This window comes from Heteronotia binoei, chromosome 8 (genome assembly GCF_032191835.1).
Source record: "Heteronotia binoei isolate CCM8104 ecotype False Entrance Well chromosome 8, APGP_CSIRO_Hbin_v1, whole genome shotgun sequence".
Taxonomy (NCBI): Eukaryota; Metazoa; Chordata; class Lepidosauria; order Squamata; family Gekkonidae; genus Heteronotia; species Heteronotia binoei.
In genome coordinates, this window is record NC_083230.1 from 123787001 (window position 1) to 123809898 (window position 22898).

At 49.0% G+C, this 22898-nt stretch overlaps 1 protein-coding gene across 1 annotated transcript in view; it reads left to right on the plus strand.

The window, feature by feature from the left end:
* The window catches only part of EXOC4 (exocyst complex component 4), a 794454-nt gene that overhangs the window by 65695 nt on the left and 705861 nt on the right, over positions 1 to 22898 (plus strand). The window contains exons 2-3 of the mRNA XM_060246011.1: positions 1523 to 1712; positions 12129 to 12323. Of these exons, the coding sequence (XP_060101994.1) occupies positions 1523 to 1712; positions 12129 to 12323 (385 nt within the window). The remainder of the gene's footprint in view (positions 1 to 1522; positions 1713 to 12128; positions 12324 to 22898) is intronic.

The following is a 22898-nucleotide window of genomic DNA, read 5'->3' on the forward strand; positions in this document are numbered from 1 at the left end:
CGCGGTTTTGCCATCCAGCTGTCTGCTTGCCTAAGGATCGAATCAGCAGCTACCCCCTCTCCCTTCCTGCCCAGAGTTGGTTCCTTAGCGCGAAAGGATACCCGCTTACCAACTGAAGAAGAGGTCCCTTCTGAGGGCGCATTCCCCTTGTTCTCAGCACAGTGTCCTGTTCCTTCTCGACCCTCATGCTCCCTGGTGGCAATGGGGCTGCCACGTTCAGAGTCTAAGAAGTCTGAGTGTCTTCTCCAAGTGCCTAACTGACTGTCTCTGCTTCTCCAGCTCCGCCACCTCGGCCTCAAGGGTACAAACTCGTTCCCTGAGGACCAGGAGCTCCTTGCATCGAGCACACACTCAAGACTTCTGTCCTGTGGACAGATAGTCATACATGTGACACTCAGTGCAAAACATTGGAAAGCCCCCACCCTCCTGCTGGCATTCTACCTTCATGATAGCTTTTTAAAATATACAGTCCCCCTTTAAATTCTGTTGTGCTTTCCTTCTGGAGGGTCTACTTACCTTATTGGGACACAAGGATAATAGGGATCCGGGTTCCTGGTCCTTACAGAGCCCCCAGACTAAGAGCCCTTTAGCTCTTGCCCCTCGGGTCGTGCCTCTGGCAAGGTGGAGTTTAATAATGCAAATAGGGTGGGGCCTCAGTCTGCCCCAGGAACACAGCCACTCCCAGTCATTCAGCAACAATCACCTACAGCCCCCTCAAAACAAACAGCAGTTCCGCAGCAACCACACAAATTCAGAAATTCTCAGCAATCGCACAATCACGCAACTCACACTTCTCAGCATCTCCAGCTGTTCAGAAAGCCAATCCTCACCCTTATAGCCTTCTTATCCGCTCTCTCTCATTTTTGTATTTGCCCGTCTCCACTACACCAAACTAACTCCTTATGGATTTACGATAGGCTACAGAAGAGTGTGGGTGTGCCCACGTGCATTTTGCAGTATTTCTCGACATGGCTAGAGCCTCCACCATCAGTAGAGAGGGCCTAATGTTGTTTAAACAGACCCACCCACTCAGCATGAAGGGCTTAATACGCATTTGGCATGGGGAGGTGGGAGACTTTGACTATGATATGGATCCCACTTTTCTTTTTCTTTCCCCTTTTGTTTCCTGGGCCTGTTGTACTTTGAGCTTTTAATAGGATATCGAGCCATCTGTTTCATAATAAAAATGTCTGTAATCCACCATGAATTCGTGGGATTGAGTAGGATTTAAGTCAAAATAAATACATGAATTACAACAGGACCCACGTCGGTGGTGATTGCGTCGACGCCTCTTAGCTCTGATGAGCGCTAATGAGTACATTTAACTAATAAGGATTTCTAAAGGACCTGTAGCTCTTGCTGTGAGCGATGATGATGTTAGATTTGATTACAGGTATGTGTTAAGGAATTAATCCTCACCGTACGATAATACCAACGCTGGCTTTCCAAGTTAGCGGCTCTCTGACCTGTCGAGCTGTTTCTTGAGTAGTTTCCCCCCCCCCCTTTCCCATTTGATTTTTAGGACACTCTCCACCAGCGATGACGTCGAGGACCGGGAGACCGAGAAGGGCCGCCTGGAAGAGGCATACGAGAAGTGCGACCGGGATTTGGACGAGCTGATCGTTCAGCACTACACCGAACTGACGACCGCCATCCGCACCTACCAGAGCATCACGGAGCGCATCACCAACTCGCGCAACAAGATCAAGCAGGTGACGCCCCGCGTGCTGCAGGAAATGGCCAGCCTTTGGCCAGCTTTGCTTTAGATTCTTTTCCCCTCCCTTACGTTAAGATCTCCTGTGAGGGGAATATGGGTCATATTCCAGCAACCCCACCTACCTTGTGGGACAAGATTATGTGTGGGATGGAGAAAGTAGAGAAAGAAGTACTTTTCTCCCTTTCTCACAATACAAGAATTTGTGGGCATTCAATGAAATTGCTGAGCGGTCAGGTTAAAATGGATAGAAGGAAGTCCTTCTTCACCCAAAGGGTGATTAACATGTGGAATTCACTGCCACAGGAGGTGGTGGCGGCTACAAGCATAGCCAGCTTCAAGAGGAGATTGGATAAAAATATGGAGCAGAGGCCCATCAGTGGCTATTAGCCACAGTGTGTGTGTATATATATTTATATTGGCCACTGTGTGACACAGAGTGTTGGACTGGATGGGCCACTGGTCTGATCCAACATGGCTCCTCTTCTGTTCTTATGTGACACAGAGCGTTGGACTGGAGGGGCCATTGGCCTGATCCAACATGGCTTCTCTGATGTTCTTATGACAGACATACAACACCATCTCATTTAACTCTTTAATGGCTCTCGAAGCCCCCGCTGCCCCATTGGCCAGCTTGGAGAGGGCCTTTGTCTCTTTAAATTGCTTCTGAAGCCAAGCCATCTGGGGGATGGGCAGGTGGAGGAAAAAGGAAGGCGCCACCTGAACTGTTGCTGCCTCATCCAGCAGCCTAGCGGAACATCTCTGCCTTACTCTCAGTGGCTATTAGCCACTGTGATTGAAGGAAACCACATTCAGAGGCAGCAAAGCTTTGAATACCAGAGCTGGGAGGGCTTTGACCTTTATGCCCTGTTTTTTTGTCCCTGCAGGGCAACTGGTTAGCTGCATTGTGAAACAGGATCCTGGTTCAGCTTAAACAACCTTTATGAGGTTCTTCTCAGGGGAAGGCCTCGCCCTCTGTGCCCTGTTGTTGGCTCTCCAGAGGAAACTGGCTGGCTGCTGGGTGAGATAGGGGGGCTGAACTAGATAGACTGCTGGTCTGTTCCAGCAGGGCTCTTTTAGGTTCTTAGAGCCAGTTTGGTGTAGTGGTGAAGTGTGCGGACTCTTATCTGGGAGAACCGGGTTTGATTCTCCACTCCTCCACTTGCACCTGCTGGAATGGCCTTGGGTCAGCCATGGCTCTCTTATCTGGGAGAACCGGGTTTGATTCCCCACTCCTCCACTTGCACCTGCTGGAATGGCCTTGGGTCAGCCAGAGCTCTCTTATCTGGGAGAACCGGGTTTGATTCCCCACTCCTCCACTTGCACCTGCTGGAATGGCCTTGGGTCAGCCAGAGCTCTCTTATCTGGAAGAACCGGGTTTGATTCCCCACTCCTCCACTTGCAGCTGCCGGAATGGCCTTGGGTCAGCCAGAGCTCTCTTATCTTATGAAGGCCTCGGCCTCTCTGCCCTGTTGTGGGCCCTCCAGAGGAACTAGTTGGCCCCTGTGTGAGACAGGAGGCTGGACTAGATCGAGCCTCCCTGGTCTGATCCAGCAGGGCTCTTCTGATGTTCTAATGAAGGCCTCGGTCTCTCTGCCCTGTTGGCCCTCCAGAGGAATAGGTTGGCCACTGTGGGAGACAGGAGGCTGAACTAGATGGACCCTCCCTGGTCTGACCCAGCAGGGCTCTTATGATGTTCTTAAGAAGGCCTCGGCCTCTCTGACCTGTTGGCCCTCCAGAGGAACTGGCTGGCCACTGCATGAAACAGGATGCTGGACTGGATGGACCCTCACTGGTCTGAACCAGCAGGGCCCTTCTTATGTTTATGTATGTTTATGGACAGGCCCTGTGGTACTGTGGATCCTGCAGGGCTCTGATGTCACCTGGCAGAGAGTTCCACCAGATCGGGGCGAGGGCCGAGAAGGATGACGGATCGCTCTCCAACTACAATCTACAACCTGCCTCCAGCTTCACAGAGAACTGTCGTCTTTCTCTGTCTGCAGCCTCTCTTCCCTCTTCAGCCAGGCCTATTTATGCTTTCCTCCCAGGTCCCGCCCCCTCTAGGCTAGTTTCCCCTCCAAAAACTCTGCTGCCCAATCAGAAGTGATCCTGGGAGATGTAGGCCCTATTACTACTACAGCGCAGGAAATCTAACCTGGAAATCTAACCGACATGTTTTGAACCTTGTTGGTCTTCTATGAATGTGTCGTAAAGATTGGGTTCCAGTGATAAATAAGCCTCCAAACTGAAGAAAGACGGATGAAACGTCTTCAGATCTAGAACAGACGTCTTTGGAAGGGCTTCCTTTAGTCCTATGAATTAAATGCTGGAATATGGTTACTCTTTTTTCCAATCACAAAAACAGCCTTTCCACTGTTTTTGAACTGTCCTCTGTGAATATCTTTTCGCTGCACGCTCTTGTTTATTTGAAGTTCTGTGTGCAAGCTTGGTCAGAACACCACTGATCTCTACATTACACTGTCTGGTTGTTTAAAATTTATGGTGTCTCTTAGCGGTTTTTTATTTACACAGCTGTACGCTAAGCTCCTATAGTTTCACTACTCTCTTTCCTCTCCAGCTAGGCCTATTTTATGCTTTCCTCCCAGGTCCCGTCCCCTCTGGGCTAGTTTTCCCTCCAAAAACTCTGCTACCCAATTAGACGGGCAGAAGGGATCCTGGGAGATGTAGGCCCTGTTACTACTACAACGCAGGTTTCCTTGGAGCCTGTAGGCCGCACTAGGCCTAGGGTCACAACAGTCTCTTGTCTTGACCTGCATGGCCGAGGCTAGCCCCATCAGTCAATCAATCAATCAATCAATTTTTATTTATATCCCGCCCTCCCTGCCGAAGCAGGCTCAGGGCGGCTAACAACACAATCAATACATTAGTTTTTCAAGGTATTTATACAAAACTAATTAACACATTAATTAAAATTCTACTAAAACTCTAAAATCAATAAAATTAATATACTGGTGCTATTATACAGATTTCGTTAGCAGTTTCCCCCTTAGTCGGTGAAGGCCAATCGAAAAAGAGTGGTCTTGCAGGCCCTGCGGAACTGTTCAAATTCCCGCAGATCCTCCGGAAGCTGGTTCCATAGGCGTGGAGCCATAACCGAGAAAGCCCGATCACGGGTGCTCTGAAGCTTTACCTCTCTCGGCCCGGGGATAGGTAGCAAGTTCTTCCCAGCTGACCTCAGCGCTCTCTGGGGTTCTTATGGGGAAAGACGGTCCCTAAGGTAGGCAGGTCCTCGGCCATATAGGGCTTTAAAGGTGATAACCAGCACTTTGTAACGAATCCGGTATATAACTGGCAGCCAGCGCACTTCACGCAGCCCTGGCTGTATGTGCTCCCACTTTGGGAGCCCCAACAGCAGTCTAGCAGCCGCGTTCTGCACCAGCTGCAGCTTCCGCGTTTGGCACAAAGGCAGCCCCATGTAGAGGGCATTACAGTAATCCAGTCTCGAGGTGACGGTTGCATGGATCACTGTTGCCAGATCCCGACGCTCTAGGAAGGGAGCCAACTGCCTCGCCCGCCTCAGGTGAAAAAAGGCTGACTTGGCAGTGGCTGCTATCTGGGCCTCCATTGATAGTGAAGGCTCCATTAAAACTCCCAGGCTCCTGACCCGGCACGCCGCTTTCAGCGGCGCCCCGTCGAAGTCCGGGAGAGGTATTTCCCCTCCCCGAGCGCCCCGACCCAGGCAAAGGACCACGCTAAGCAGGGTCAGCTGTGGGTAATACTTGGATGGGAGACCTTCAAAGATGCCCAGGGTCGCTGCACGGAGGCAGGTGATGGCAAAGCACCTCTGAACATGTGTAAGGAAGAGAGCAACTTACACTCAAAATAGCACCTCTGACAAACTAGAAGAAGATCGCTGCTTTATAAGCCTTGGCAGGAATGGTTTGCCGTTCATTTTGCTGGAGCTGTGGAATAATTTTAAATAACTGCTGGACTGGAGGAAGGGAAGCGGCCAGGGAGTCAAGGTTTCCTCCTCTCAAGGTAAAGCCAGGCAGAAAAAAAGTTTGTTTTAACTGCCCGCATCTGGCTGGGCTGGAAAACCTCCTGCTCTTGAAGTTTGGATATGTTTTTAATCGTTATTGTTTGAAGAAGAAGAAGATGTTGGATTTATATCCCGCCCTCCACTCCGAAGAGTCTCAGAGCGGCTCACAATCTCCTTTCCCTTCCTCCCCCACAACAGACACCCTGTGAGGTGGGTGGGGCTGGAGAGGGCTCTCACAGCAGCTGCCCTTTCAAGGACAACCTCTGCCAGAGCCATGGCTGACCCAAGGCCATTCCAGCAGGTGCAAGTGGAGGAACGGGAAATCAAACCCAGTTCTCCCAGATAAGAGAGCTATGGCTGACCCAAGGCCATTCCAGCAGCTGCACGTGGAGGAGTGGGGAATCAAACCCGGTTCTCCCAGATAAGAGAGCTATGGCTGACCCAAGGCCCTTCCAGCAGCTGCAAATGGAGGAGTGGGGAATCAAACCCGGTTCTCCCAGATAAGAGAGCTCTGGCTGACCCAAGGCCATTCCAACAACTGCAAGTGGAGGAGTGGGGAATCAAACCCAGTTCTCCCAGATAAGACAGCTCTGGCTGACCCAAGGCCATTCCAGCAGCTGCAAGTGGAGGAGTGGGGAATCAAACCCGGTTCTCCTAGATAAGAGAGCTCTGGCTGACCCAAGGCCATTCCAGCAGCTGCAAGTGGAGGAGTGGGGAATCAAACCCGGTTCTCCCAGATAAGAGAGCTCTGGCTGACCCAAGGCCATTCCAGCAGCTGCAAGTGGAGGAGTGGGGAATCAAACCCGGTTCTCCCAGATAAGAGAGCTATGGTTGACCCAAGGCCATTCCAGCAGCTGCAAGTGGAGGAGTGGGGAATCAAACCCAGTTCTCCCAGATAAGAGAGCTATGGCTGACCCAAGGCCATTCCAGCAGCTGCAAGTGGAGGAGTGGGGAATCAAACCCAGTTCTCCCAGATAAGAGAGCTCTGGCTGACCCAAGGCCCTTCCAGCAGCTGCAAGTGGAGGAGTGGGGAATCAAATCCGGTTCTCCCAGATAAGAGAGCTCTGGCTGACCCAAGGCCATTCCAGCAGCTGCAAGTGGAGGAGTGGGGAATCAAACCCGGTTCCCGGTTCTCCCAGGTAAGAGTCCACGCACTTAACCACTACACCAAACTGTCTCTCCGGGAGCATCCTAGTTTTCTTTGCGTGCTTAATAACGGGCATTTGAGGTCTTCTTTTTTGGATTTACCTGTCGGACTGGAGTGTGGACAGTTGAATGAGCCTCCTTGTGAGTGACCTACGCCTGGAATCATACAAAATGTCTTGCCTAAAAAGCTCTACGGGGTCTTCATAAGTCAGCTGTGACTTGACAGCGTTTTCCATCAGCAGCTCCAGTTAGTGGTTTCTTTTGCAGTTTATTCCTGCAGAGTGGGCACCATGGCACAGATAAAGGTAAAGGTCATCCCCTGTGCGACCACCAGTCATTTCCGACTCTAGGGTGACGTTGCTTTTACGTTTTCACGCCAGACTTTTTTACTGGGTGGTTTCCCATTGCTTTCCCCAGTCATCTACGCTTTCCCCCCAGCGAGCTGGGAACTCATTTTACCCACCTCGAAAGGAGGGAAGGCTGAGTCAACCTTGAGCCGGCTACCTGAACCAGCATCCGTTGGGATTGAACTCAGGTCGTGAGCAGAGGGCTCCGACTGCAGTACTGCAGGTTTATCACTCTGCGCCACGGGGCTCTCATCTCAGCAAGCAGGGTACTCATTTTATGACGTTTTCATGGCAGACTTTTAACAGGGTGGCTTGCCATTGCCTTCCCAGTCATCTACTCTTTACCCCCAAGCAAGCTGGGTACTCATTTTATGACGTTTTCATGGCAGACTTTTTACAGGGTGGTTTGCCCTTGCCTTTCCCAGTCATCTACACTCTCCCCCCAGCGAGCTGGGGACTCATTTTACCGACCTCGAGGATGGAAGGCTGAGTCAACCTCAAGCCGGCTACCTGAACCCTATAGAGAAAAGAAGAGGGGGCTCTCTGAGTTTAAGCAAGACTATACTAGAAAAAACGTCAGGGTGAAACTATACTATCGAAACATATATGTGTTACAGGAAAAACCCTTTTGGCCTCTACTTTTGAGTCGACTCTGCTCCTAAGAGAGCCAGTTTGGTGTAGTGGTTAAGTGTGTGGACTCTTATCTGGGAGAACCAGGTTTGATTCCCCACTCCTCCACTTGCACCTGCTGGCATGGCCTTGGGTCAGCCATAGTTCTGGCAGAGGTTGTCCTTGAAAGGGCAGCTGCTGTGAGAGTCCTCTCAGCCCCACCCACCTCACAGGGTGTCTGTTGTGGGGGAGGGAGATAAAGGAGATTGTGAGCTGCTCTGAGACTCTTGAGTGGAGGGCAGAATATAAATCCAATGTCGTCGTCTTCTTAAATAATCTAAGATGAATTATATAAATGTGCACAAAAGGCACTGTTTAAGGTAGTAGCTTTGGAATATTAATGTGCCTTTTGTGCACATTTATATTATTCATCTTAGATTATTTAGGCGCCAAGTCGACTCGGAAGTAGAGGCCAAAAGGCTTTTCCCTGTTACATATATATGTTGTGATAGTGTAGTTTCACCCTGACGGTTTTTCTGTTACAGGCTACCTGAACCCAGCTTCCGCTGGGATCGAACTCAGGTCGTGAGCAGAGCTTAGGACTGTAGTACTGCAGCTTTACCACTCTGCGCCACGGGGCTCAGATACTGCTGCTTTATCCTGTGCAAGACCTTACTTGGGTAAGGCAAGAATCCAGCTCTCTGCAGGTCGTAAATGTTTCTCACAGTTGCCGTTTCCCATCATGGGGGGGGATCAGCCAGAGAAGGAGGGGTTTCTTTGAAAGGGGCGCCCCGTCAACAGAAGGGCACCACCCCTCTGAAGACCATGTATTGTGACCCTGTCAAGCTTCCAAATCCATTTAACGTTTTCAAAAGGCAGTCCTTCCTCTCCGATCCCCCTTCCTAGGGTAGAAGTTCATTTCAGGGATTTATGTACAAAGCTCAGCTCTCCGGGAAGGCAGAGATCAATTACACCGAATTCGAAATAAACTATAGCCAGGGCTCACTCAATACAATTAAGCTGTGCGCAGGTCAGAAGCAAACGTGCAGAGGTAGTGACCTTGAGATACCCCCTTAAAATAATCGCGGAGGATGAAGGACCTTTTGCTGTAGACTCTTTCTGATTAGATTCCGTCCGCCCGTATTTGAAGGAGCTTTTCTTGGGAATTGGGAATTGACAGATAGGGTACTGAGCCTGATTATTTTTTCCTGCGATTGGCTTGTTAAATTAACAGGCTTTCCTGACCCCTGTCCCCATCTTCTACCTCTACCCCCCCAACACCTTTACAAAGAGAATTCACCAATCAGCTGCGAGCTTTTGAATTGTAATACAAACTTCCTGCGAGGTTTTTTGTCAGGCTGTCAGTGACTGTAAATTTCTTCACGTCTTTCGGGGTGGGGACGACCGAGACGGAACGTGATCTGTATTTTGGCCTTAGAATTATACGCTAATCTATCCCCAAGGGTCGGTGTGCATTTAACAGTATTTCCTTTGTTGATCTTCCCATCAACAAAGGGAGGTTAATAGACGTGACCAGGGCTTTTTTTTTTGTAGCAGGAACTCCTTTGCATATTAGGCCACACACCCCTGGTGTAGCCAATCCTTCAAGAGCTTACAGGGCTCTTCTTACAGGGCCTACTGTAAACTCCAGGAGGATTGGCTACATTGAGGGGGTGTGGCCTAATATGCAAAGGAGGTCCTGCTAGAATTCCTTACAGGGCTCTTCGTACAGGGCCTACTGTAAGCTCCAGGAGGATTGGCTACATCAGGGGTGTGTGGCCTAATATGCAAAGGAGGTCCTGCTGGAATTCCTTACAGAGCTCTTCATACAGGGCCTGCTGTAAGCTCCAGGAGGATTGGCTACATTGAAGGGGTGTGGCCTAATACGCAAAGGAGTTCCTGCTACAAAAAAAGTCCTGCACGTGACAGTATGTACGCTAGGATCCAGAACCGCTTGGGCCAAAGTAAATCCTCCGTCGGCCGTGTAGCACCATCGTCCTTTCCTCTCCTGGATCCTAGATTTAGAGGAAACTTCTGGTGAAATAAATTATTGAAAATTTGCTTGCAGTTTGCCGAGTTACAACTTTAAGAATATAAGAACATAAGACAAACAATGTTGGATCAGGCCATTGATTCATCCAGGCCAACACTCTGTGTTACACAGAGTCTACTGTGCTATCAGTAGGCCTATCAGTGGGGCCAAAACTCCAGGAGCCAGTTTGGTGCAGTGGTTGTGTGCGGACTCGTTATCTGGGAGGACCAGGTTTAATTCCCCACTCCCCCACTTGCCGCTGCTGGAATGGCCTTGGGTCAGCCTCTCTTATCTGGGAGAACCGGGTATGATTCCCCACTCCTCCACTTGCATGGGATAGAGACATTAAAGGAAGAAGTACTTTTTTCCCTTCCTCACAATACAAGAACTTGTGGGTGCTCGATGAAATGAATGAGCAGTGCGCTTAGAACAGAGAAAAGGAAGTCCTTCACACAAAGAATCACTAACATGTGGAAATCACTGCTGCAGGAAGTGGTGGTGGCTACAAGCATAGACAGCTTCAAGAGCGAACTGATTTCTTCATGGTGTATTGGTTAAGAATGGTGGACTTTAATCTGGACAACCAGATTGGATTCCCAACTCCTCCACTACAAGCATAGCCAGCTTCAAGAGGGGATTGGATAAACATCTGGAGCAGAGGTCCATCAGTGGCTATTAGCCGCAGCATATTGTTGGAAAACTCTGTCTGGGGCAGTGATGCTCTGTAGGGGGCACAGTGGAAGGGCTTCTAGTATTCTGGCCCCACTGATGGACCTTTTGAGGGCACCTGGGGTTTTGTGGCCACTGTGTGATATAGAGTGTTGGACTGGATGAGCCATTGGCCTGATCCAACATGGCTTCTCTTATGTTCTTACGTGACACAGAGTGTTGGACTGGAGGGGCCACTGGCTTGATCCAACATGGCTTCTCTTATGTTCTTACGTGACACAGAGTACTAGACTGGATGGGCCATTGGCCTGATCCAACATGGCTTCTCTTACGTTCTTCTGTGACACAGAGTGTTGGACTGGATGGGCCATTGGCCTGATCCAACATGGCTTCTCTTATGTTCTTATGTGACACGGAGTGTTGGACTGGATGGGCCATTGGCCTGATCCAACATGGCTCCTCTTACGTTCTTATGTTCACATGCACCTGCTGGATGACCTTGGGCCAGTCACAGTTCTCTCAGAGCTGTTCTTTCCAGAGCAGTCCTCTCAGGGGTCTCCCAACCCCACCTATCTCCCAGGGTGCCTGTTGTGGGCTGAGGAAGGGAAGGCAATTGTAAGCCACTCTTGAGACTCCTTTAGGTAGAGAAGAGCGGGATATAAAAACTTAACTCTTCTACATCTACTTCCCCTGTGCAGGTCAAACCTAATACAATCATGGCCTGCTGTTGTCATTCACCTGCTGCTATCAGAACTCCAAAGGTGCTTGCAGGGTGAAAGGCTGAGGGCCCCTCCTCAGAACACCGTGTGCTGTGTTCTGGACAGTAGAAGCTGAAATGCAGACGCTTTGGTCTTTACATTTGGGGGGCGTTGGGGAAACAAATCCTGGTTCTCCACTTGACTGTGCCTCGGAAATTCCAGTGGATGCAGTCCGGTTGTTGGCATCGAGGTCTATGCGGGCACGGATGCATCCGGTGCTGCGCGAACTGCACTGGCTACCTCTTGAGTACCAGATTCGGTTCAAGGTGTTAGTCCTTACCTTTAAGGCCCTTTACAGCCAGGGGCCTGCATATATTCTGGACCATCTCTCCCCATATGACCCCACCCCCCCGGGCTCTGAGATCTACTGCTCAACATATCCTCATAGTCCCTGGTACTAAGGATGCCCAGGTGGCTTCAACGAGGGGCAGGGCCTTTTCAATCTGGGCCCCTACCTGGTGAAATGAGCTCCCTCTAGCGATTCAGGCCCTGCAGGACTTACCCAGGTTTTGCAGGGCCTGTAAGACAGAGCTCTTCTGCCAGGCTTTGAATTAATCCAGCGGGTGTCCTCTGAAAGTCATCACTTCCCCCAGCGTTTCACCATTATGGTGTTAAGTTATGCTACTGGCCATCAGCCGGCTGCTGTTCACCGCCTATGTCTGTAAGATTGTTTCCTGTGCTGCTCCAGTTCTGTAACGTCTGCTTTGATGGTATCATTTTAACTCTGTTGTTTTATTGTTGCGAGCCGCCCTGAGCCCCCTTGCGGGACGGGGCGGGGTATAAATCTTTAAAAATTAAAATTAAGATGGATGCTATCCAATTGATCGTGTCTGCCGCCTGTGCCCTTTTGCAGGTGAAGGAGAATCTGCTGTCCTGCAAGATGCTCCTCCACTGCAAGCGGGACGAGCTGCGCAAGCTGTGGATCGAAGGCATCGAGCACAAACACGTCCTGAATCTGCTGGACGAGATCGAGAACATCAAGCAGGTCCCCCAGAAGCTGCAGCAGTGCATGGCCAGCAAGCACTACCTCACCGCGACGGACATGCTGGTAAGAGGCGATAGCGTGCGCTTGACGGACAGCTGTCCGATAAGCGTCTGCTAAGATCTGCTATCTGGGCCCAAGTAATTAGATCTGCCATTTACTCACCTGCCGTATTGTTCTCGAGGCCTGTCTCTTTTGCCCTCTTCTGTCATTCACTCCTCCTCTCGATCTTCAGTCTATTAACCTCTTTGGCTTCTGTGAAAGCTCCGCTGACTTTGACCCCGTGTCCTTAACCTCCGTTCCTGTCCTATTGCTCCTCGTCTGCGGCTTCCCCCTATCAGCGTTTCCTCCTTCTTCCTTTCATTGCTTTCTCCGAGCTCTTTGACTCTGCCCGGGCTCTGGTCCGTGTTCCAGTTATCGCTCTTTCAGGCTCCTGTCTGCTGCTGTTATTCCTCTCCTCGTCCTTCAGTTCAGAATGCCTCCTCTCTTCCCGCGGCTGCAAGCACATCTCTTTTGTCTCTGTTTTAGCTCGTTGTCGTCTTCTGCTTTTGTTTCAAAGTACCCATGCATTAAGGGTCTTGGAGCTGTGGCTGACTTCAGCCTGCAGGTTTTTCTTTCACAGGGGAGGGACGGTGGCTCAGTGGTAGAGCATCTGCTTGGTAAGCAGAAGGTCCCAAGTTCAGTATATGGCCAAGGACCGACCTACCTGAGGGACCGTCTCTTCCCATATGAGCCCCAGAGAGCACTGAGGTCAGTAGGCAAAAACAGACTGAATATCCCTGGGCCAAAAGAAGTTAAACTTCAAAGCACCCGCACTCGGGCCTTTTCAGCCGCGGCCCCACAACTCTGGAACCAGCTCCCAGAGGAGGTGCGGGCCCTGCGGAGCTTAGACCAGTTCCGCAGGGCCTGCAAGACCGCCCTCTTCAAACAGGCGTTCACCAATGACTGAGGTAATGTTTACTGCTAAATTAATAATGTTTACCGCCAATGTTAGTTTTAGGAATGTTTTGATTATTGATTGATTGGTTTTAATGTGAACTTAATGTTTTATTATTGTACGGTTTCACTTTTAAATGTTGTTAGCCGCCCTGAGCCTGCTCCGGCGGGGGAGGGTGGGATACAAATAAAATTTTACATTACATTTACATTACATTACAATCCCCAGCATCTCCAACTCAAAAGGGTCCAGGCAAATAGGCGTGAAAAACCTTAGCTTGAGACCCTGGAGAGCCATTACCAGTCAGGGGAGGGATGGTGGCTCAGTGGTAGAGCACCTGCTTGAGAAGCAGAAGGTCCCAGGTTCAGTTCCCGGCATCTCCAACTAAAAAGGGTCCAGGAAAGCAGGTGTGAAAATCCTCAGCTTGAGACCCTGGAGAGCCACTGCCAGTCAGGGGAGGGATGGTGGCTCAGTGGTAGAGCACCTGCTTGATAAGCAGAAGGTCCCAGGTTCAGTTCCCGGCATCTCCAACTAAAAAGGGTCCAGGAAAGCAGGTGTGAAAATCCTCAGCTTGAGACCCTGGAGAGCCATTACCAGTCAGGGTAGGGATGGTGGCTCAGTGGTAGAGCACCTGCTTGATAAGCAGAAGGTCCCAGGTTCAGTTCCCGGCATCTCCAACTAAAAAGGGTCCAGGAAAGCAGGTGTGAAAATCCTCAGCTTGAGACCCTGGAGAGCCACTGCCAGTCAGGGGAGGGATGGTGGCTCAGTGGTAGAGCATCTGCTTGGTAAGCAGAAGGTCCCAGGTTCAATCCCCGGCATCTCCAACTCAAAAGTAGGCGTGAAAAACCTCCACTTGAGACCCTGGAGAGCTACTGCCAATCTGAGTAGACAAGACTTTGATGGGGCAAGGAGGGTCTGATTTAGTAGAAGGCAGCTTCATATGTTCAGGATGCCTCGCGGTGATTGTCCTAGATGACGACTGGAAGGAATAACAGGCCAGGGCCAGAAGCAGCTGGCTGAAATCAATCAGAAATATGTTGCCCCCAAAAGTCCATTGCACATTGGAACCTTTTTGGAAATATACTAAACCCAACTTCCACTATATTTGAATGTATTTTTTTTCTAATGGCAAACTAGAATGATGTATATATTTTTGTTACATGTTGAAAGGTATATTAGTTGGACAGAAAAACATTTCGTTTTGGGAACGAAATGCCCGCGTTTTGACCCAGGCTCATTAGCAATAGAATACCGTATTTTTTGGGCCATAAGGTGCTCCGGAGCATAGGACGCACCTTCCTCCTGGGGGGCGATCCGCTGCCTCCGCCTCCGATCCCGGCGCTTCCCCCGTGCCTGCCTGCCTGGCTCCAGCTTCTTCCAGCAAGCGCTGGGATCGCTCCACGCTGCCCCCACCGCAAACCCAGCGCTTCGCGAGCGCTGGCTGCGGAGAGGGCAGCGTGCTTCCTCCGTGCCTGTCTGCCTGGATACAGCTCTGATGCTTAAAGCAAGCGCTGGGATCGGAGGGTGGCGGGAGCGATCCTGGCGCTTGCTGGAAGAAGCTGGAGGCAGGCAGGCAGACGCAGGGGAAGCGCCGGGATCAGAAGCGGAGGCAACGGATCGCCTCCCCCCCCCCCCCGGAGGAAGGTACCTTCACTCCATAAGATGCACACACTTTCCCCCCCCCACTTTTTTGGGGGGGGAAAGTGCGTCTTATGGTCCGAAAAATGCAGTAATTAACAGACATTCTCACATTCTGCCATGTTACTGTTTTGTTGGTTTCCCAGGCCAATGCAACCCAGATCAAAGGTTTTCTGAATTTGTTAATTTTACTATTCTGCTATTAGATTTTAACTTTGTACCACTTTGCATTCTAAACCCCGCTAGCTATATGTAGCTCTGCTCGCTGTACCTCATTCCTTGTCTGAAGAACTACACATGCACATGAAAGCTTACGTTCTGAATAAAACTTTGTTGGTCTACTGCTTTGTTCTACTGCAGGGGTGGCCAACGGTAGCTCTCCAGATGTTTTTTGCCTACAGCTCCCATCAGCTCCAGCCAACATGGCCAATGGCTGGGGCTGATGGGAGTTGCGGGCAAAAAACATCTGGAGAGCTACCGTTCCCCACCCCTGTTCTGCTGCTTTAGACCAACACAGCTGGCCACCTGGATCTGTGCTCAAGATTCTGTGAGATGTCTCCGGGGGTCAGATCCATCTTTTGCACTCCCGCCCTTCGTGGCCCTGTAACAGTGGTAAACTCTGCATGCCTGTAGAATCACAAAGGGGGACATAGAGGCCATCTAGTCCAACCCCCTGTTCAGTGCAGGATCAGCCTAACCACTACACCCCACTGTCTCTCAAGCGGACTTCTGGAGTTCTGGCCCCACTGGTGGGCCCCCTGATGGCACCTGGGTTTTGGCCACTGTGTGACACAGAGCGTTGGGCTGGAATAAAACGTCGTTGTTCTTAAAGGTGCGACGTGACTCCGGCTTTGTTCTGCAGCTCCTTGGTGATTCTGCTATTACTGTAGATGTCCCAGTGCAGCGGGGGGCGGGGGGAATATTGATTGGACTTCAGCATGCGTTTCTTCCCTTCGACTGCCTTGCCTGTTTTGTGTCAGCCTCTTCTGCCCCAGTGTTTTTATAGAATCGTAAAGAGTTCAGATGGGGTCTACAGGCCATCTAGTCCAACCTCCTGCTCAATGCAGGATCAGCCTAAAGCATGTCTGACGAGCTGCCAGCGAGGGGGAGCTCAGGCAGCTGATTCCACTGGTGAACACCTCGTACTGTAAAACAAATGAACTGTTAATATCCAGTCTTTCTGCCCATCATTTGAACCCATTATTGCAAGGCCTGTCCTCTGCCGCCGACAGGAACAGCTAAGGGACAGCCTTTCAAATACTAAAAGAGAGCAATGCTGTCCCCCTCGGCCTCTTCTTCTCTAGACTGGACATTCCCAAGTCCCTCAGCCTTTCCTCGTGGGACTTCTTGGTCTCCAGGTCCCTGATCATCCTCATCACTCTCCTCTCCACTCAATCAGTTCTATCCACATCCTTCTTGAAGTGAGGCCTCCAGAACGGCACGTGGTACTCCCAGGTGCAGCCTCACCGTTATGGTTTTCTCCTCCTGCTTTCCTGCGTCCTCCCATGATGCTTCCGGTTTCGTCTCTGTCAAGGTCTAGCTCTCAGCCTTAAGCCAGGACATCTTTTGTGCCTGGGTGAAAGAATTAAAAGACGTTTGCTCCTTGGGAGGACAGCTATGGCGAACCTGGGCAGTATTACAAAAAGGAGAGACATCACCCTGCCAGCAAAAGTCCGTGTAGTCAAAACAAATGGTATTCCCAGTAGTAATGTATGGCTGTGAGAGCGAAGGCCGAGCGCAGAAGAATAGATGCTTTCGAGCTGTGGTGCTGGAGAAGAATCTTGAGAGTCCCTTGGGCTGCAAGAAGATCCAATCAGTCAGTCCTAAGTGAAATCAACCCAGACTGTTCCCTGGAAGGTCAGATGCTGAATTTGAAGCTCAAATACTTTGACCACCCAGTGAGAAGGGAGCACTCACTGGAGAAGAATCTTGAGTGTCCCTTGGACTGCAAGAAGATCCAGTCAGTCAGTCCTAAGGGAAGTCAACCCAGACTGTTCCCTGGAAGGTCAGATGCTGAATTTGAAGCTCAAATACTTTGACCACCCAGTGAGAAGGGAGCACTCACTGGAGAAGAATCTTGAGTGTCCCTTGGACTGCAAGAAGATTCAATCAGTCAGTTCCTATAGCACCTGTCACATCAACCATCACCAGTGGTCTGACCTAGCCTCAGATCGCAAAGCATGGAGGCACACCATCCACCAGGCTGTCTCTTCCTTTGAGAACACACGCATAGCTGGTCTTGAGGACAAAAGGAGATTGAGGAAGAATCGCACTGCTACAGGACCAACCCTAAATCAGACTTTTCCCTGCAGCCGCTGTGGCCGGACCTGCCTGTCCCACATTGGTCTTGTCAGCCACCAGCGAGCCTGCAGCAAACGTGGACTATTGCACCCTTCTTAAATCTTCGTTCGCGAAGCCAAGCCGAGAGAGAGAGAGAAAGGGAAATCAACCCTGACTGTTCCCTGGAAGGTCAGATGCTGAAGCTGAAGCTCCAATACTTTGGCCACCCAATGAGAAGGGAGCACTCACTGGAGAAGACTCTTGAGAGTCCCTTGGACTGCAAGAAGATCCAGTCAGTCAATCCTAAGGGAAATCAACCCAGACTGTTCCCTGGAAGGTCAGATGCTGAAGCTGAAGCTCAAATACTTTGAAGAAAGAAAAACAAAGAAGGGAAAGAAACTTAACCCAAAAACTGGAGTAAGAAACCTAAAAAGGTTAATATGCAATTAAAGGGACGAACACTAAAAACAAAGTGTAAAAAAATCATAAATCAACATACATGTATTTACTGTTGAAAGCTAAAACTATTTAAGGGCCCATCATAAGCCTCTATCCTATGTAAAATCATAAAACCTCAATGGAAACCCACTCAACTTGACCTGACGCGTTTCGACCTAAATTGGTCTTCTTCAAAGGTCAGAAAGGTAAGCACACATATTGGCTCATAATACAGAACAGAATAAAACAACAGAACAACGTTGGGCCACAAGGAAATTTCTGTAATATAAAAGAGAAAAATTATAAATTTGTAAAAATATTTTTTCATGCTATTTAAGGATAATATTTAGAATTAATTACAGTGAAGTGACAAAGGCTTAGAGATATTCTTGAGGCCTCTTGCTCTATAGCCTTATGTCGTAATCAAGAGCATACCTAGAGCATTCAGTGTTTTTTTGTATGCCTAAGAACAAAATATTAACCAAAATATAAAAGTTAAACCACACTAAAAATAATACCGAATAAAACCATAAATTTCAAATGTAATCAGTTGTCGCACCACGTGGTCCAGAATTGATCAAGTAAAGTCAGAACCTATGGGCCAAGTGTTGTGCGTAGTGCACTGAAGCTGGTGCTCAGCTTAGAAATGCTAGGAACCAGATGATGCAATCCTGGCCCAATCAAAGCACATGATGTAATTAGAACAAAGGTCGTGAGGGAAGATAAATTGGAAATTACAGGTACATTACAGGTAAAATGGAAAACTTTAAGAAGTTACACAAATAATTTTCAAAATTTTCTCTCCATCAGACACAAAACCAATCAATTTCCTCATTCAAACCATGAGGGGAGGGACAGTGGCTCAGTGGCAGAGCATCTGCTTGGTAAGCAGAAGGTCCCAGGTTCAATCCCCGGCATCTCCAACTAAAAAGGGTCCGGGCAAGTAGGCATGAAAAACCTCAGCTTGAGACTCTGGAGAGCCGCTGCCAGTCTGAGTAGATTGATGGACCGAGGGTCTGATTCAGTATAAGGCAGCTTCATATGTTCATGAGGTGTTAAAGTCCCTAGAGTGTGAATCCAAAATGTCTCTCTGGCCTTCAGACTTTGCGCAAACTGTAATTTTGGAGCACGTATTTATTCCAAGACAAAGAACTGCAGGTGCTTATCAGAGTGATTTGATGAAGTCCAGTGTTTCACCAAGGGAGCATTCTTCCTTTGAAGACAGATGTTACTTCTGTGCTCACAAATCCCGGTTTTCACAGTCCTAGTTGTGTAGCCAACGTACATTAAGTCACAGCAGGTTATACAATAAATAACCGATTTGGAATTACAATTAAGGAATGACTTAAGGAAATACTTCTTCTGCTTGGTAGAGTCAAGAAAAGAATCAGTGCGGTGCGTTAAACTGCAAACAGAGCAGCCCCCACATGGAAAGCTACCTGCTGGTCTGTCCCTGCCATCCACTCCCATCTAAGAACATAAGAACATAAGAGAAGCCATGTTGGATCAGGCCAATGGCCCACCCAGTCCAACACTCTGTGTCACAGAAGAACATAAGAGAAGCCATGTTGGATCAGGCCAATGGCCTATCCAGTCCAACACTCTGTCTCACAGAAGAACATAAGAGAAGCCATGTTGGATCAGGCCAATGGCCTATCCAGTCCAACATTCTGTCTCACATAAGAACATAAGAGAAGCCATGTTGGATCAGGCCAATGGCCCATCCAGTCCAACACTCTGTGTCACATAAGAGAAGCCATGTTGGATCAGGCCAAAGGCCCATCCAGTCCAACACTCTGTGTCACATAAGAGAAGCCATGTTGGGTCAGGCCAATGGCCCATCCAGTCCGTGTCACATAAGAACATAGCAGAAGCCATGTTGGATCAGGCCAAAGGCCCATCCAGTCCAACACACTGTGTCACATAAGAGAAGCCATGTTGGGTCAGGCCAATGGCCCATCCAGTCCGTGTCACATAAGAATATAAGAGAAGCCATGTTGGATCAGGCCAATGGCCCATCCAGCCCAACACTCTGTGTCACAGAAGAACATCAGAGAAGCCATGTAGGATGAGTCTTTCCCTGCCATCCACTCCTATCTGTCTTGTTTGAATGGATTTTAATCTGCTGTTAACTGAAACACCCTTTAATCTGCTGTTAACTAAAACATCTCCTTTATGTAAAAAGGGGGAGAAGGGTGGCATCTGGGAATCTTGGTGAGGAGATGCCAGTGTTTCATAATAATTTCCTTTACCTGTCTTGACCTGCCATCAAATGTTAAGGGGATAATTAGTCTCTCAGTTTGACTTGCCTAGTTTTAGGGGCCAATAAGGATGACCTGCAGGTATTTTTTTGCTTTGTGATAAGCTTGTTTAACTATTCTGGAGGAGTAACCTCTCTCCCTAAACTGTAGGGAGAGTAAAGAAGCCTGTTTAAAAAAAGCAGAGCATTGGCTGCAATTCCTTCTCAGTCTCCGCATTTGAGAGTATGGTAGATTCTTCTTTAAATGTTGGGGGTGGAAACTGTCACTGACAAGTAAGGAATTAACATCAGTTGGTTTTCTATAAGTGTCAGTCTCAGTCACATTGCCCACTCTCTTCGCTACCACATCCAGAAAATTAATGGTATTTTTATCACAATTCATCTCAAATTTAATTCTGTCATGTACACTATTGATGAATTACAAAAGCACACTACAGTTTGGTGTAGTGGTTAAGTGCGTGGACTCTTATCTGGGAGAACCGGGTTTAATTCCCCACTCCTCCACTTGCACCTGCTGGAATGGTCTTGGGTCAGCCAGAGCTCTCTTATCTGGGAGAACCGGGTTTGATTCCCCACTCCTCCACTTGCACCTGCTGGCATGGCCTTGGGTCAGCCATAGCTCTGGCAGAGGTTGTCCTTGAAAGGACAGCTGCTGTGAGAGCCCTCTCAACCCCACCCACCTCACAGGGTATCTGTTTTGGGGGAGGAAGATATAGGAGATTGTAAGCTGCTCTGAGTCTCTGATTCAGAGAGATGGGCGGGGTATAAATCTGCAATTCTTCTTCTTCTTCCACTTTATTTTTACGTTCTATCTTTTTTTTGCCATAGCAGGATGCTAAATGCATCTTGAATGAGCTCTTTGGCTTCAGCCGCCTTCTGCCTGTCTTTCTCGCCCCATAAGAACGATGCAGTAATTGTTCTCTCGCCGTTGAGTCGTTCCATTCTCCTTTATTGTATGATCTGAGTGGTGTATAAAATAATTATTATAACTGTCAAGGATGTGTTAATGTTTCTGGATCTCCTCGTCCTTTGTCCTCGAGGTAAACAGCTGTCGGGTTATCGGAAGCCAAAAGGGAAAGAAAAAAAAAATCCCAAGAAAGACTCTTGATATCTCTTGCATTGAAATGGGAGTGCTGATAAATATTGTTGCCTGTAGCTTTGTGATACGTGCGGTCTAAATTAGACCTTTGCAGTCATTGTGTGAGCTCGATGCAAGCGCATTAATGGCATAATTTCTGGCTGCCGCATCGCATTTCTGCAGTCTGTCCTTTGTATTCCACTCACATTAATTGAAGTAATTTTGCTACTGAAGCGTGTTTCCAACCTCTGCATTAAATTGAAATTTTAATTCCCTTATTGTTTGGCAAAGGCGTCTGAAGATGGCTTGTTACTGGTTTCATTATCACTCAAAACACTCCAGCTGGTTCTAATGTACAATGATTAATTCTGGAAAGACTTATTAATGTAAGAAAGGCAACCTTTTCCCCAGGAGCAGGCACAGAGAACCAAAGGTATTTGGGTGATGGATAGTATTTCTGTGAAGCTAGATGAAGAGAAATGCATGTTTATAGGCTGGCTTTGTTGACATAGTTTAAAACTTGCCGAGATTATCTTTAGGAATTGTCTGAAGGGAGTTCCGTACAGTGTTGCAGTGAACTTTGCAGATATGAGATTGACATTCAAACGTAGCTTTAGGCCACACACCCCTGATTAGGCTACACACCCCTGATGGAGCCAATCCTCTTGGCGCTTATGGTAGGCCCTGTATGAAGATCCCTTTAAGCTCTTGGAGGATTGGCTACATCAGGGGTGTGTGACATAATGTGCAAAGGAGTTCTTGAGAGCCAGTCTGGTGTAGTGGTGAAGTGTGCGGACTCGTATCTGGGAGAACTGGGTTTGATTCCCCCCTCCTCCACTTGCACCTGCTGGAATGGCCTTTGGGTTAGTCCTAGCTCTTGTAGGAGTTGTCCTTGAAAGGGCAGCTTCTGTGAGAGCCCTCTCAGCCCCACCAGCTTTACAGGGTGTCTGTTGTGGGGGGAGAAGACAAAGGAGATTGCGAGATGCTCTGAGTCTCTGATTCAGAGAGAAAGACGGGGTATAAATCTGCAGTCGTCTTCTTCTTTAGTGCAGGGGTGGGGAACATCAGGCCCGAGGGCCGTTTGCGGCCCTCGAGATCACTTGGTCTGGCCCTCGGGGAGCCTGTGTGGTGAGCATTGTGAAGGACTGCTCCTGGAGTACGTGGGTGCCTTTCAAGGTCTGCTGGGAGCAGCTGCAGTTTCCGCATGAAGAGAGGGAGGGGTGGCAGGGGTGGGAGCCAGTTGCCGCAAGTTCAGTTTGATTATCCCAGATGGCGTGGCCTAATATGCTGATATTGGGGGATGTGGTCTAATATGCTAACGAGTTCCTGCTGGGCTTTTTCTACAAAAAAGCCTTGGATCTAGGCATTCGCTTAGGTGGCATGTCGGGAGGGGGGGGGGTGCGCGCCAAATTAGGCTCTCCCCACATGACTCCAAATAGAAAAACAATTATTTGCATTAATTTTGCCAGCCTGAAGCGTTCTTCCTTGGCAGAGCACTGGTTTTTTAAATTGAAAATTTTGTGTGGCCCGCGAATGACATTATAAATATTCAAATATTTATTTATTTTTGGGCACCACATTGTAAGAAGGATAGAGACAAGCTGGAACGGATCCAGAGGAGGGCGACGAAGATGGTGAGGGGTCTGGAGACCAAATCCTATGAGGAAAGGTTGAAGGAGCTGGGAATGTTTAGCCTGGAGAGGAGGCGGCTGAGAGGTGATAGGATCACCATCTTCAAGTACTTGAAGGGCTGTCATGTAGAGGATGGTGTGGAATTGTTTTCTGTGGCCTCAGAAGGTAGGACCAGAACCAACGGGTTGAAATTAAATCAAGAGTTTCCGACTCAGCATTAGGAAGAAGTTCCTGACCATTAGAGCAATTCCTCAGTGGAACAGGCTTCCTTCTTGGGAGGTGGTGGGCTCTCCTTCCTTGGAGGTTTTTAAACAGAGGCTAGATGGCCATCTGACGGTGATGAAGATCCTATGAATTTGGGGTATTTGGGGGTTTCCT